We start from the raw sequence: 14,278 nt of genomic DNA on the forward strand, positions 1-14,278 counted from the left end.
GAAAATAAACAGCAAACTATGGAGGACAGTGCGCGTTATAAAATTTCATCAGCGAAACAATAAACAAGAACGACGAAAATGATAATAGAAACGGTTTTTAAAAATACTTCATATGTTCTCATAATATTTTATCAAGGAAGGATTCTTCTAACACAAAACCGTATTTCTTGTATTTAAAAATTAATGAAATTTTCACACAATCAAGAAGACAATAATACTAAGTGATGGTTTCAGTAAGGTTAGTTTTGACCGTTTTATATTAGAGTCAAGGTCAGGTCAAGGTCATTACCTTTTCCCTGGACATTAAGAATAAAAATGACCGATCCAATCATGCGACGCGGTCTTCTATTTCAAAAGATTATTTTTTTTCTTTTTGAATAAAAAGATATTACCGTATAGGGTACACAAAATGGAATTTGGCTAATCCGAATTTTCTCTATTTTCTTAAATTTTTAGGATATTTAAGTTATTTTTATATGCGCCCTATATTTAATTTTTTCGTATTTTCACATGTGGTAAAGAGGTCATATAGAGATACAAAATGATAAAAGAAACAAAAAGTTTTTACCGTTTAACTTAGAGAGTAAAAACACTTTCTACGGATTTTTGGCTCATATCTATACTTAGATAGGAAGCTTTTTAAAGCTAAAACAATTGTTGTTTGTTTGGAAAAAAAGATTTATTTGATATATTTTAAAACTGTAGTCCCTTGTCATTAATTTAGCTAACATTTGAAATTTAAAAAGTTCAAGTCTTTGATTGTGTAAAAATGATAACTAAATTCGTTGTTCTATAATAATTTTGAGAGGCAGAAAAGAAGATATTTTCATACGCCACCATTCCGCCAAAAATATAGTTTTCGAACATCATTTACCACACATTTAAAGTTGTACAATTGTGATTTAAAGAAAAATATGGTCTTTTAAATCTCTTTAACCTAAATATATAAGACATATAAGCAAATATAAATTGAATATTTCATCTAGTCAGAAACCAGAGAAGAATCCTACCTAAATAATAAGGGATAAAATGCGACGGATAAGCCGGTTTACATGTATTGAGTCAAATGCTGACTAACATTTTTTCATACGATATAGACTATAATTCTTAGTCCATTATTTTATTTTATACACTGAACTGACGACGGATTTTTCCGTTATTTCTCGTTCATGACAAGGAGCACACGGCGGGTATGACCAGTCGGCAGGGGATGCTCACTCTTCAATGGCACCTGATCCCACCTGTGATGTTTTGGAGGTCCGTGTTTTTGCTTTGCTCCTATTTTGTATAGTTTTATGGACTCTTCGATCTTGAAAACTGTTCGTTATCTCCATATGTTTCATTACAAAAGATAATATTCTCTATAGTTTTCCATTCAGGCTGTTTTTATTTCCGCCCGCTGTAATATGACTTCAAAAAAAACTTTTGACCTTAAAAAATTTAGATTACCCCCAAAAATCCAGAGGGATCAGGTGCCTAAGAGAATAAGCATCCCCTGTTGATCGGACATACCCGCCATGAGCCCTATGTATTGAACAGTTAAAGGGAACATTCCGTTGTCCGTTAATTGTCATCATTATGACCATAGAATTTACGAAATACAGTTTAAATGCCGGAGATTGTTGAAATCTCCGACATCCACTTATCTATCAGTAGGCTGTCTTAGTTTTAAAACTGATCGGTCGTATGAGTGTAAGTTGTAACAAAGACAATTTTGTGCCTCTGCTGAGGATTGAACCTCTGGCTTGCCGGTCCAGTGCTTTACCAATTGAGCTAAAGGATTAACCCACTAGCCCAAGCTAGTAGGATGCCGTGTATTTTATACTACTACATTGTCCCCCTCCAGAGAATGAGATGTCCTCATCTCTTTTGGAGTGCCGACACCTGTGGGGCGACATCTTCGCTAGCCAAGGGTTTCTGATACGCTCTTCTCCTCATAAACCCTTGGCATACGGTGAAAGTCAAAAGACGGGATTGTTTTCGGTCACGTGATCTCGAATCTATCAGGTACGCACAGATTGCGTCATCGCCAGAAATAAAGACACGTGTTAAAAAAATTAAATCGAAGTTTTTTTGAAGAATAATTAAGAAGCAACAATTGAGTTATGTTTATTTATTATGTATAGAACAAATCTAAAACTTCAATATAGATTCTTTATCACATATTTAGAAGATATTGGATGACTCCATGGCTATTCATAGAATTGAATGTTATCTTACGGATCGTTGTCATTTCCGAGATTAAAGAGTGAAGATGTATCCCGAATGCAAATATCGTCATTTACAAAAAACAATTGCTGATTGGTCGACCTGGGTGTACTGAAATCCAATCAGAACTCTGGAGAAAAATCCCGATTTCTATGAACACCGTAGGCCAAGGGTTTATGAGGAGAGTAGCGTATCAGAAACCCTTGGCTAGCGAAGATGGTGGGGCGAAGTTTTAGGGGCAATTACTCTCACCCGCCAGAGAACACCCGGTTCCCAACGTGGGCGCCAAATGTAACAGAGTCAACTTTGTGCCTCTGCTGGGGATTGAACCCGGGGTTCTTGCCAGTCAAGTGCTCTACCAATTGAGCTAAAGAGTTAATTCACCAGCCCAAGCTAGTAGGATGGCGTGTATGATATCTTATACTACTATACGAGTATAATGCGCAACATGCTCTTTCAAAGTATCGAAAAGTTGGTGATGTAAATACCATATATGCAGGTGATAACGGGATATAATTATTTTTTTAAAAAGAAAGTTTACAATGGAAAAGTTAATTATCTTCTTTGTCATACAATTTAATTGATGTTGGTAATATTGTGAATAGCCCTTAAAATGCCCTAATCAATATGAAACCGACGCGGTAGTCTCTGTGATGTCTATAATTTCGAGTTGAATGACGAGGAGGGGGCTGGTTTTAATCAGACTGCGAACCAACATATGTGTTGGTTTATGAATGAAAACATCTACTAGTATTTTATACATCATCGATATATTTCAATTCCGAGTTGTGTGAATTAAGTTTTTGTAATGATCAATTAATCTTGTTAATTTTCATCTTCGCTAGCGAATTAAGATGGTTAATTTTTTTTTACGTTTTAAATTTTATATATTCAGTTCTAGAACCTATCCAAAATTATATTGTATTGTAAAATTATATTGTATTGTAAAGTCATGTCATTTGGAAGAGAGGCCTTTGGTCTCGGTATCCAACACATGCATGTTCAACGTGGGTCATTTTTTCAACCCGGGTCAACGTTACAGATGCTATGACATTTTTATTCTGAAAAAAATAGGCCTAGTTTCTCTTTAATATGGTAGAAATTATTATATCTAATAAATGTTAATTTCTTAGTTGACTTGTAACTGTTTAAAGGTTTTGGCAGGGACTTATATATGCTAGTTCACGTAAATCATTAGGCCCCTGCCTAGATGTAACCCAATGCCCTCCATACTTTCTGTTTCAAATTTGACGTAATATTTTCTGACCAATCATATTGCGCGGAGCGACTTTTGAAGCGAATATGGCCGACATGGACGGGAGCTGAAAATGGAAATATCGATGAAGCTCATTAGTCAAATAGATAGCTTTGAAAATGTTCAAGCTCTTGTCAAACAAGATTTAAGAGAACTTGGAATAAAGGTACCGAAAGGCAAAAAGTTAAAACGACAGGGTTGTTTGAAGAATCAGGTATGTCGTATAACACTTTGTTTTCCTATTGTGTGATATTTTGTTGTTTTAAAAAGGCTATTTTAACAATGATGTAAACTTTACTGTTGTATAGAACTCAATATTGCATTTCAAATAAACGAAGCATTTCTCACAAAGAGTTTGATTCTATTAAAAAGTTAAAATTCTATAGTTAGAGCACGATCACGACCCTGAAGATCTCCACTGAGATTGGGCTCAGCTGGATATTGAATATACCCTCAGCTGTACAGTCCAAATATCCAACAGAGCCAAATCTCAATTCTTAATTCGGGCTGGATATATAGGCATAAGATTTTATCCTCCAATATTTCTAAGTGCTCTGTGATATGTATTGTAATGTTTTGAATTTCAACAACTATTAAAGTGGTATTTTTCTTATTTTATTAATGTCCATTTACATTCAGAATACTTAACATTGCTAAATGACCAAGAGGAAAATGTCTTGTTGATCAATAGAATTATATTCACCGAAATACACAATGCAATAACATTCGCTAATAACTGTTTTGCATGACCACAAGGCAGCTTATACTTAATATATTATAGAAAACTTATTCCAAGCATTTTAACGGTTAGTTAGAATAATCTAACTGTGTCTCGGTACAAGCCCTCACCACAGTTAGAATACGTCCCATATACTTGTAATGTAGCAAATCGGAGCGGATCCGCTCCGAAATGATTTTGAAGAATATAAAATGATTTGCACTGGAAATAACTACCAAATTTATCAAACCAAACCTTTTTGAGATTGCTTATGCCTTTTATCCCAAAAAATATATATAAATACGAAAATCTAATATAATTTTCTCAACGTTTTTCTCTCGATTCAAATCCTGCCATGTTTACATTCGGAACTCTCTAGATTCTTCCTAGTAAATGCACTATGCGAGTTATCGCCCGTGTTTCTTTTGCTACATTACGAATACACGGAACGAATTCTATCGTTAAACCGGGTCCGTAGGACAATATCATTTTAACGATAGAACATTCTATCTATTTAATGGTATACGGGTACTAGTACTACTACACAGTTTACTAAAATGCTTAAAACTTTTTAGGGAGATGGCCATGGGGATATATTTGGGAATTTCCTGTCTTTAGTGCCATGTGTTTACATAGCAGACTGTGGATATGTTCCAAAGTAAGTGTTCCTCACTATACATTTAGTAAATATAGCCTTAGAGAGGTGTGGACAAAGTTATGTTTTCGTTTTGTTAACAATTCTAAACTTCCCTTATTTTAATTATGTCTAATGAGCAATCAAACTTGCATGAAAATTCTTAAAATTCAATGACAAAAACATTCTTTACATTACCTCATTCATCTGTGTTTGTAAACATGAGCATGAGCTCTATTATTGTTAATGGACTAAAAACACTTGCAAGTTAGACTTGTTTTCTCACATTTCTGCTTTAAATTTTCTAGATTATGGATAGGAGTGAAACGGTTCACCTCGGTATCGATTCACTGTGGTATTTTTTCTCGGTTCGATACATGGTACAAAATCTCTATTTTCGATTCGGTTTGTTTTTCGATCAGGATCGTCATTCAGTCGGGTTTAGCATAAGGTATAAACATGTTCCCCTGTATTATTAGTTCAAAAACGTAAATTTTTGTGGACCTTTAGTTTGTAAAATAGTTTTTTACTGTCAAATCAATTAAATTGATTTCTTCTATCCATTTTGCACATAAATTAGATTAAGTAAAATAAAGCATGAAACAATGGTTGTATTTGTTTCCTTCTATCAAAATGTATCGTATCGAAAATAACTGAACCGAGACTAAATTTTACGATACGTATCGAACCATGAAGGAGGTGTATCGTTTCACCCCTAATTATGCATTTAGTATTGTTTATGAATACAAAACAATTTTTCCACTTTAAATTTTAATTGTGAATTTATGCAATGTCTTTTATAATCCATTGATTCACAAGTAATTTAAAAGATACCAAAATTATATTGAGTATTTTAGTAAGCAAAAAATTGAGTAATGGATTCCCAGAAATTTTGAAGCTAATTTGAGTGGAATATTTTTGGTGTTTGTAGATTGCTTGTGGATGCAGCATCCCTGATTCATGAAAACATTGAACAAGAAGGACTGTTCCGAAAGTCGGGGGCTGTCAGTCGGCAGAAACAGCTCAAGGTAACTCAGTTTTAAAAAAAGAAGGTTGGCATCATTTATATTTTTAAGCTCATCTGAGTCAAATATTCAAGTGAGCTTTCCTGATCAAAAGGTGTCTGTTATCCATTTGTCTTGGCTCAGGCTTGGGTGTATGTAAACTTTTTACACCTTTCCCTTCTTCTCAAGAACCACTGGACCAATTTCAATTAGACTTGTCACAAAGCATCCTTAGGGGAAGGGTTTATAAATTTATTCAAATAAAGGGCCATGTCCTCCCTTCAAGGGGCGTTAATTTACTTATAAGTAAACATTCATGAAATATTTTTTAAAAAATCTTTTTACTTCTCTTATGCCATCAACAAATATATTTAATTTTCTGGAAAAAAGATTTTCCAACCTACCTACCAACCCAATAATTTTTACCCTGAGTTGGGTGAGAGCTGGTCTAGTCATATTTTTTATGAAAGCATCATCAGGTAGTGTAGATTCAAGTCTCTTAAAATCCATGACTCACACATTAACAATAAATCATTTATTTGGAAGAATCCCCAGATAATCAGGATAATGTTTATTCAAGTGTGTTGAAATCATGACCTCCAGTGTACCGTAGATTGGGGGCACTTTGAACAGTCAATGTTTTTATATAGTTGTATAATCAATCATTTTTTTTTTGTTTTTGTTTCCAGCAACAAATTGAGAATGGAAAGGGAGTACATGGTGCTAATGTTTATGATGTGACAGGTTTGATCAAACAGTTCTTCCGGAAGCTGCCTGATCCTTTATTGACCAGTGTGTACCATGACTCCTTCATCAAATGTTACCACATTGACCCCTCCGATGTCTCCACCCAGGCGGTTCTGTCTCTCTGTCTACTGTTACCGGGGGAACACCTCAGCACGCTCCGCTACTTCATGCTTCTGCTGTCAGATGTGGCAAATTGTGCAGAGCAAAACAAAATGGATGCCACCAATCTGGCAGTAGTATTGGCACCCAACATCATGCATCTAAACAACAAGACAGAAAAAATGAATTCTTCAGAGGAGAAGTTACTGCAAGTTCAGACAGCCATTGTGGAGGTTTTAATCAGAAGTGCTTCTATGATAGGCATGGTATCACCTGAGGTGTATGAGAAGGCTTCTCTCATCACTGAGATTTTTGGAACTGATGATGAGCTGGATGCAAGCTGTGATACACTGGAGGAGTCCAGGGATCTTAAAAAGAAAGAGAAACGGCGGAAAAGATCAGGGTCATTTCAAGGTAATGATGTCAAATGTATTAAAGGCTCAAAACATGCCTGGACCTTCGTTCGTAAGCTGAAATATAGATAGAGTTTTAATTTTGCATGGGAATAAACACCATAAATATACATGTACTACTAATATTCTGGGTTCTTGAAAGAGGAGTTTCCCATTTTTTTATGACAAAATTTGTCAAAGTAACACACATATGAATTCTTGTGTATTTGAAATAAACATTAGTAATTTGAATATTCGAGTCATATACATGCAGTAAAATAAAAATACATATATTATATATCTTGTTGCTTTTAGGTGTAATTAGCACTATAGCTAAAAGTGTGACCAAATGGAGGAGGAGTACTGATGGCAAGTCAAATACAAGTCAGTCAAGCAACATGAGCACCATGAGTCAGTACAGCAACAAAAGTCACATCAGCAACAAGGCCAATTCCAGCAACTTACAGACCATACACACAGATATTGCTACAGCAACCCCAGTGGTTATCAGGAAAAGGAAAGCATCAGGAGAAATGCCTTTCTCAGCTTCAAAAAAGTTTGTACATAAAATATATTGGGCCAGAATTTTCTTCATCATAAAAAAATGGAACAATTAAGCTTTATCTATAAAATTTGTTAATTCCTTTTACAGGAAAGCAATTTTGAAAAATCTTCCAAACCAAGCAACTCTTGCAAATACCCCCTACACTCCAGCATCTACTGTCAAGAAATTGGATATCAATGGTAAGTCTGTGGAGGAAGGATTGCTTATAGTATTCATGTATTTATTGTCAATAATGATACAACCCAGAATGGATACAAGAGAATTACTGTAGTTTAAGTACAAGAATAGTTATATCTAACTCATCAGACAGGTAAAGATAGTTTTCAGAGAATAGCCAATATCTTTTCTCCTTTATACTATCCCCTGTTAATTTCTAAGTTATCCCATACTATAAATTCTTGCAAATTAAAGTGTATTTTTTCCTCAACATTTTGATTTTTTTCTTACAGAAATGAAGAGAGCTGGTACTCTGAACACACCCAGTATTGCCTTCAGTAACAAAAACAAGCTGGCCTTCAGTGCTACACCTTGTCAAAGCAACAACAAAACTGCAAGAAAGAAGCTTGGCTTATTTAGTCCTGCGAGTGCTAGGAAAGGAAGGAAGTAAGTGAAAGTACATGACAACATTCAAAATATTAGTTTAATAATACAAAACAATGATTTTAAAAAAGTTAGTCTAAAAAACATTCAAAAGGATACTTCTGTTAAACATGAAACAGTTTATACAAGATTTGAATTTTTTCAGCTTTATATGATAATGCTTGATATTCTATAGAGAAGTTCATCTCATGGACATAAGGCCATAAAAAAATCAATTTCTTGGTTTTCAGGCCCTCCCTCATCTTTTCCAAGGGTGCCTCATTGACCCTTTTTATTGCTAAATCAGTGAAATAAAAAGAACAAGTCACCTGTCTCATCATGTTTTGGGGGCAATAAAAAAGTTAAAAAAAAACTAGAGCCGAGCTCGTTGCAAAGCAACGAGTAGGTCTTCCGTCCTGTTTGACCGTAAGTAACTTTCATTTGAAAAAAAAAGAGTAATGAAGTCGAAAAATGGTTTAATCCTTCAAATCTTTGTTCATTTTTGCAAAATCAAGCCATTTTTGGCAACTTCCGGTTTGACCGGAAGTACCGTCAATGGACGCAAAATTAAGATTTAAGCTTCCAGTGACATATGATATCCAAAAACCTGTCAAGAACAACAAAAATATGCAATTTTTGACTACTTCCGATTTGACCGGAAGTGACGTCCCCGGACGTATTTTGATAACCTCATTAGATAAAGCTTGACATTTTGATCAACTTTGCTTATTTGACGTATTATAAATTCTCAATACTTTTTGAGATATTAAACAAAAACTTTCAAGGGCCCTAGTTCCCTAATTTTAGGGGCCAGCCCCTTTTTAATGATATCAAATGAAAGCGCTTGTAATTATGCAAAACTTTGATTCAACATGTCTTAACAAAATATTTTTAGTTTTCAAGATAAAAAGGAAAATATTTGTAAATTTTCGCTCTTTTAGGCGTTCTAATTTTTGACCCCTATATAGCGCCATTTTGAATGCAGAAAGCGAAAAACAAAAACCAATGTGCACAACTTCAATCCTTCTGTTATCTAAAACAAGTAAAATTTCTGCTCCAGCTTTTGTGGTCTCTGAGCCTTTATCCGGAAACGAAAGCCTATGATTTTTCGTTTAAAGGGGAATAACTCAAAACCGGAAGTGACTTTTTGAAATTTTAGTCATCATTCTGATAGAGTTTATAAACGTTTATAATCTCTGAAAATTTGAGCGAAATCCGTTGAGAAATGAGTGAGATATGAGGCCTCAAAGTTGGCGTCTAGGAAGTAGAAGAAAAAAAAAAGAATAATAATCTTTACCAACAGAATCAGTAGAAGGTCTTCCGTTGGAAACGGAAGACCTTAAAAAAAAGCCTCCTTCCCTCATCATTTATCTTGAAAAAAGGCCTGAGAACCAAGGAATTCACTTTGCATGGCCTTAATGATCTTGCATCATGCATTGACTACAGATTGTGGTTGCTCTCTGCTTTGAGTCTACTATTCATCAAACATCACAAAATAAACACTCCAACATATATCAATATGATCATTTTTTCTTAACAGGTTATCCAGCTCCAGCATATCTATCCCTAATGCATCCAAGAAGAATAAAAGTAAAGGAATTTTCAGGCGATTTAGTGGAGGAAAGGGGGATAACCAGGTAAATAAAGAACAAAAAATATGGCTATGTCTCATTATAATGCTACCCTTGTTATTTTGAAATGTGTCCATAATTATCACGAATTTGGAGATAAATCAAGTACTGGGGTATATTAGAGGATAAAAAGGAACAACAAAACAGAACTTGCATCATTTATAGGCCAACAGATTTGTATTTACACAAGAATTTGCATTATAGCTACAAAAAAAAAAAGAAAGAAACATATAACGAGTAAAAACGGCATAAACTATATTAAAATGTCTGCAGAATAGATGATGATCTCATTTTGATATGTGGATTTTCTATTCATGTAACTGTATATAGTCGGATCATATCTTAAGCTAACAGAGACCTATTCAGACCTCAAATTATCAATCCGGTATCAATTATGATAGAATTAAAACAGTAATAGATGCAAAGTTGTGCACCAGTTCTTCATTGTATCATTGTAATATTATTGTGTTATCATAAAAATCCTGAGATTTTAATTTTTTGATTTGCCGAAGACTTGTAAGAAAATGATGTTTATGGTATATAAAACTCTGAAAATTACATGTAAGTCTGTCTTCTTCTTTCATCTTCTTCATATGTATTGATTGAATTTTTTTTTTTTTTTTCAGCCCATGGCAATCTCATCAGATTCCCAAATGTCTGATAGCATTGGTCAGCGCCTGGCAGGACAGGACGATGATGATTCTAATAGCCCCGGTCCAGACAATGTCAACACGTCCAGTACAGCACTAGATGTCTCCAATGGTTCACTCAATGTAGATCAGTCCAACTTCACGTTTGGTCCAGATCAGTCGATTATTTCTGTCTGTGATGACAGGAACTCACTGAACGAAGGTTTTATCTGCTCAGAAGATGTTGACATGTCACAGGCAGACACCACAACTCTATCCTCGGTGTGCTCAGATGGAGCAATCAATCGGAACAGATCGTCAACCTGTGGAGAACCTGTTAGAACTTGTTTATCAGATTCCTCTGTTAACTGTTCAAGGTTAGGGTCAGACTCTAGTGTGGACAGATCAGATGTGTTTGATAAAAGTCTAAATGTAAGTAAAAGAACTAAAATTCTGAGAAGAGGTCGGCCTAACTCACTGAAAGCTGGACTTTTAAGTGGAGAGCCAAGGAAGGTCCAAAATCTGCGGCGAAGTTTTGGGTTAGATAAGTCTGAAATAAGTGACCCAATTCCTTTGTATGTCCCAGATGTTGCTGACATGGAAAGCACAAGCCTTAATAAATCAAATGAACATGAGAGACAGCATGAAGTAAGTTCCGTCAAAGAAACTTTGAAAGATATCCAAGCTCTGGAATCAAACCTTAATTCCCAGTCTTTCAGGAAAAGTTTGAGTATCAATGATCTGTCCTTGAAAACTGAAAATGACACCCAGTCCTTACTAGTTGGTAAAACACAAGATGGTGAAAAGGTTACTGAAAATCCAAAGTTTCAAACTTGTGACAGTACAGATAGTCTACTGAGTGGACAGCAGTCAGTCAGTGCTTCACCAGAAACGAAGAAAAAGGCAATGCAGAGATCCATATCTACTGACAGTGGGAAGGGCTCAATGTTTGATGAGTCTGGAGTCATGGATGCAAGCTCAAGTCAAGATGCTGACCAGTTTTTGGATGGTAATTTGGGTATGGATGTCATTGAAAACATCCTGAGTGCTGGGGCTCCTTCTAGTGTAACTGAGAACAAAGATGAAAAAGAAATCCGAAAATCCTTATCTTCTACAAATCTAGTCAAGGGAGACAAACCAAGATTAAGCATAAGCAGATCACAGAGTGTGTATAATGCAGCATCAAAACGACAGCCAAATATTACACCCAATCTACAAATCTCCACCGAAACACATAATCTGTTATCTAGAGCAGGATACATATCCAAGAAAGGAATGAAAAAGACATCAGATGATGACTTTCAAGTAATGGGACCACCACCACCAAGAATTAAACAAGCTGAATTCCACAAGCCTAAAAGGGAGAGCATCTTGGAATTGAAAGTAAAACATGCTGGCAGAGTGGCAGCAAGTATAAAACAGTTTGAAACTGGGGACATCACTCCTGCAATAGCGAATAAAGCAGTAGAGAATATAGCAAGTGCAGACCTAGTTGAGAGGCACAATTCACCATTAAGATTTCCTAACTGTGTCTCCAGGAAAGCAGGGGCTTCACCACTTAAATTACCATCAATGCTGACCAGGAAAGAATCTCTGGCCAACAAGAAAAGTGACTGTCATCCTAATAAACTCCTCAGTAAGGGACAGGCTAGACTTCCCATCTCTACCCAGCTACTCAAACCCACAGAGCAAGCCACTGTCACGAATGTTGATACCCCAAATACGGGGTCGAATTTTAGAAAACCAGTCAGACGACCCAGTATTTACTATGCAAAGGATGGTGATACTCCTAAAGTAGACAAGTTCAAGGATACCAGGATAGATGACAGTGTGTTTGAAGCTGCTGTTGCTACACCCTTACCAGAAGAACCAATGGAAACAAGTGAAGACAGCATTAAAGAGAATCCACAAAATAAAGAGAATGTTTCCACAATAGAGTCCATTAAAGAAGAGGAATCAGAAGACTCCATATCTGATACCCTTACTGGAACTCCGCTGAAATCAGAGACTATTGATAATGTAAAAACTGCAAAGCTTCCTAAAATTTTACAGCCCCTTGGGGACAGTGTGATTCTCAGGAGCCCGGCAGGTCTGACCCCCAAACAAATGCTGCAAAGATCCCAGACGACCTGTTCCCCACGGTCACCCATTAAAGCAGTCAAACGACTCGGATCATCACCAGGGTCACCAGCTCTGAGCAGACGACACTCCATGTCACCTCGTCGTACACAACACAAGATTTCCCTCCCGGCCTCAGTTCCAGAATATCTCCATGATGAGATGAATGGAATGTAAATTATTGAAATTCATTGTTCTTTCTCATAATTTGTAGTATATATGCATACAACTGTAGTGTCATCATGGACTTGACATGCTTTAGGAATCAAAAGGGACAAAGTATACTACAAAGTATTAATAAATACAGTTTGTAAATATTCATGAATTCTGAGTGACTTATGATGACAGGGTATGTTTTAAATGTTGCATGCAGAATCCTCAAGGATTTCTAAGTATCAGTGGAATATGTGTTAATTGATCACATGCTTTTTGTGCTATTTTATACATAGGTTGTAATCCTATTTTATTAATATTGATAACTTAGTTTTATAAGGAACTTTGTAAATAGATGATAGCAATCATGCTCTTTCCTTTTAGATACATTATATGTATAACAGTACCTTGCCAGTTGAACATTATTTATTTCCTTTTACCATGTTGACTCGTCTTTATACAGTTTATTACAGTGAGTTTTCCTTCGTGTATAATTGATCAGATTTAATAACTTAACTATTTTTATTGCTTTTAATTAATATGAAATTTTACACCTCTGGTTATAAGGTAAGATTTTATCCTTGACAGACTATTTTTTGCAAATATGAAATGAGGACAATTTTCATATTCAGTTAATGTTTATTTAATACCAGGTTTGTTTTTTTTTACCAAGAACAGGAGCAAATATTTCCACTTAAAACATGAATGGACTAAGTTCTTGGGCTGTAACTTCTAGGCCTCTGTATTTTTTTTTTATATCTGGTAAAGAGAATCAGATTAAAGGCATACCGATTCTTCTATTGGTTTTAATTTTTTTCCCTTTCTGATTGTGAAATGTTTAAAGCTTTTTATGTTTGAGAATAAAATGATTTTTTATTTACCCATATGTTAAGGTTAGGTCTTATCGGTCAGTATTGTAATTCCTCGTATTCTTGTCATGTCTCAATTTTAATTTGCAGCAAGATTCATACTATTTTTTTCTACTAATTAATCATAAAGTCAATCTTAATTTCTTAAAAAATGTTTAATTTTTTGAAACATGTTAAGCATGTTGTTTAGAACTTGTATACGGTTCTAAAGACCTCTGCATTTTACACCACATGCCTCTGAAATGAATGATTTTTTGTACCATACAATTCTCGAGTTTTGTTCTTGATGGACATCCTCCTGATTCTCTATAGTGATTATGCATGTTATCTGTCTCCGCCCCTTCTTTCTCTGTATTCTGTGATCTCCCTTTGCTGGCAAGCGAAATCTGCTCCTCTCTGCATCCTTAAACTAGTTAATATGGACTGTTTCTTTATTACAAAATAGTTTTGCTAAATAAACCAATTAAATTACAAGATATTTTCTTTTTTTTTGTTACTTTTGTTTCCTATGCTTTAGATATTATGTGCCCATCACTGAGTAGTTTTTAGCAAAGGTTGGTTTCTCTCAACTCAAGTCAAACCTCAAAGTCAAGAGATGAAAAATGTTGGTACTCACAGAAAGGATTAGACCTGTAAAATATGAAAGCCCAAGCACCAACCATTCAAAAGTTATGGCA

General features: G+C 35.2%; 1 protein-coding gene across 2 annotated transcripts; it reads left to right on the plus strand.

The window, feature by feature from the left end:
- Nucleotides 1-3: 3 nt before the first annotated feature.
- LOC134263083 (rho GTPase-activating protein 11A-like) lies at nucleotides 4-14,075 on the plus strand. 2 transcript variants are annotated; one of them, XM_062745390.1, is made up of 9 exons: nucleotides 4-28; nucleotides 4,761-4,839; nucleotides 5,747-5,843; nucleotides 6,509-7,079; nucleotides 7,373-7,613; nucleotides 7,710-7,801; nucleotides 8,072-8,225; nucleotides 9,742-9,838; nucleotides 10,459-14,075. In XM_062745390.1, the coding sequence occupies exons 1-9, from the start codon at nucleotides 19-21 to the stop codon at nucleotides 12,754-12,756; spliced, it is 3,639 nt and encodes a 1,212-aa protein (XP_062601374.1). In that variant the 5' UTR covers nucleotides 4-18; the 3' UTR covers nucleotides 12,757-14,075. The 2 variants fall into 2 exon arrangements, with proteins under 2 accessions (XP_062601374.1, XP_062601373.1); XM_062745389.1 differs by lacking the exon at nucleotides 4-28 and adding an exon at nucleotides 3,499-3,677 and having other exon boundaries at nucleotides 4,757-4,839.
- Nucleotides 14,076-14,278: the final 203 nt, after the last annotated feature.

Source organism: Saccostrea cucullata, unplaced genomic scaffold (assembly GCF_032062105.1).
Source record: "Saccostrea cucullata isolate Sc308-1 unplaced genomic scaffold, CSIRO_AGI_Scuc_v1 ctg1456, whole genome shotgun sequence".
Taxonomy (NCBI): domain Eukaryota; kingdom Metazoa; phylum Mollusca; class Bivalvia; order Ostreida; family Ostreidae; genus Saccostrea; species Saccostrea cuccullata.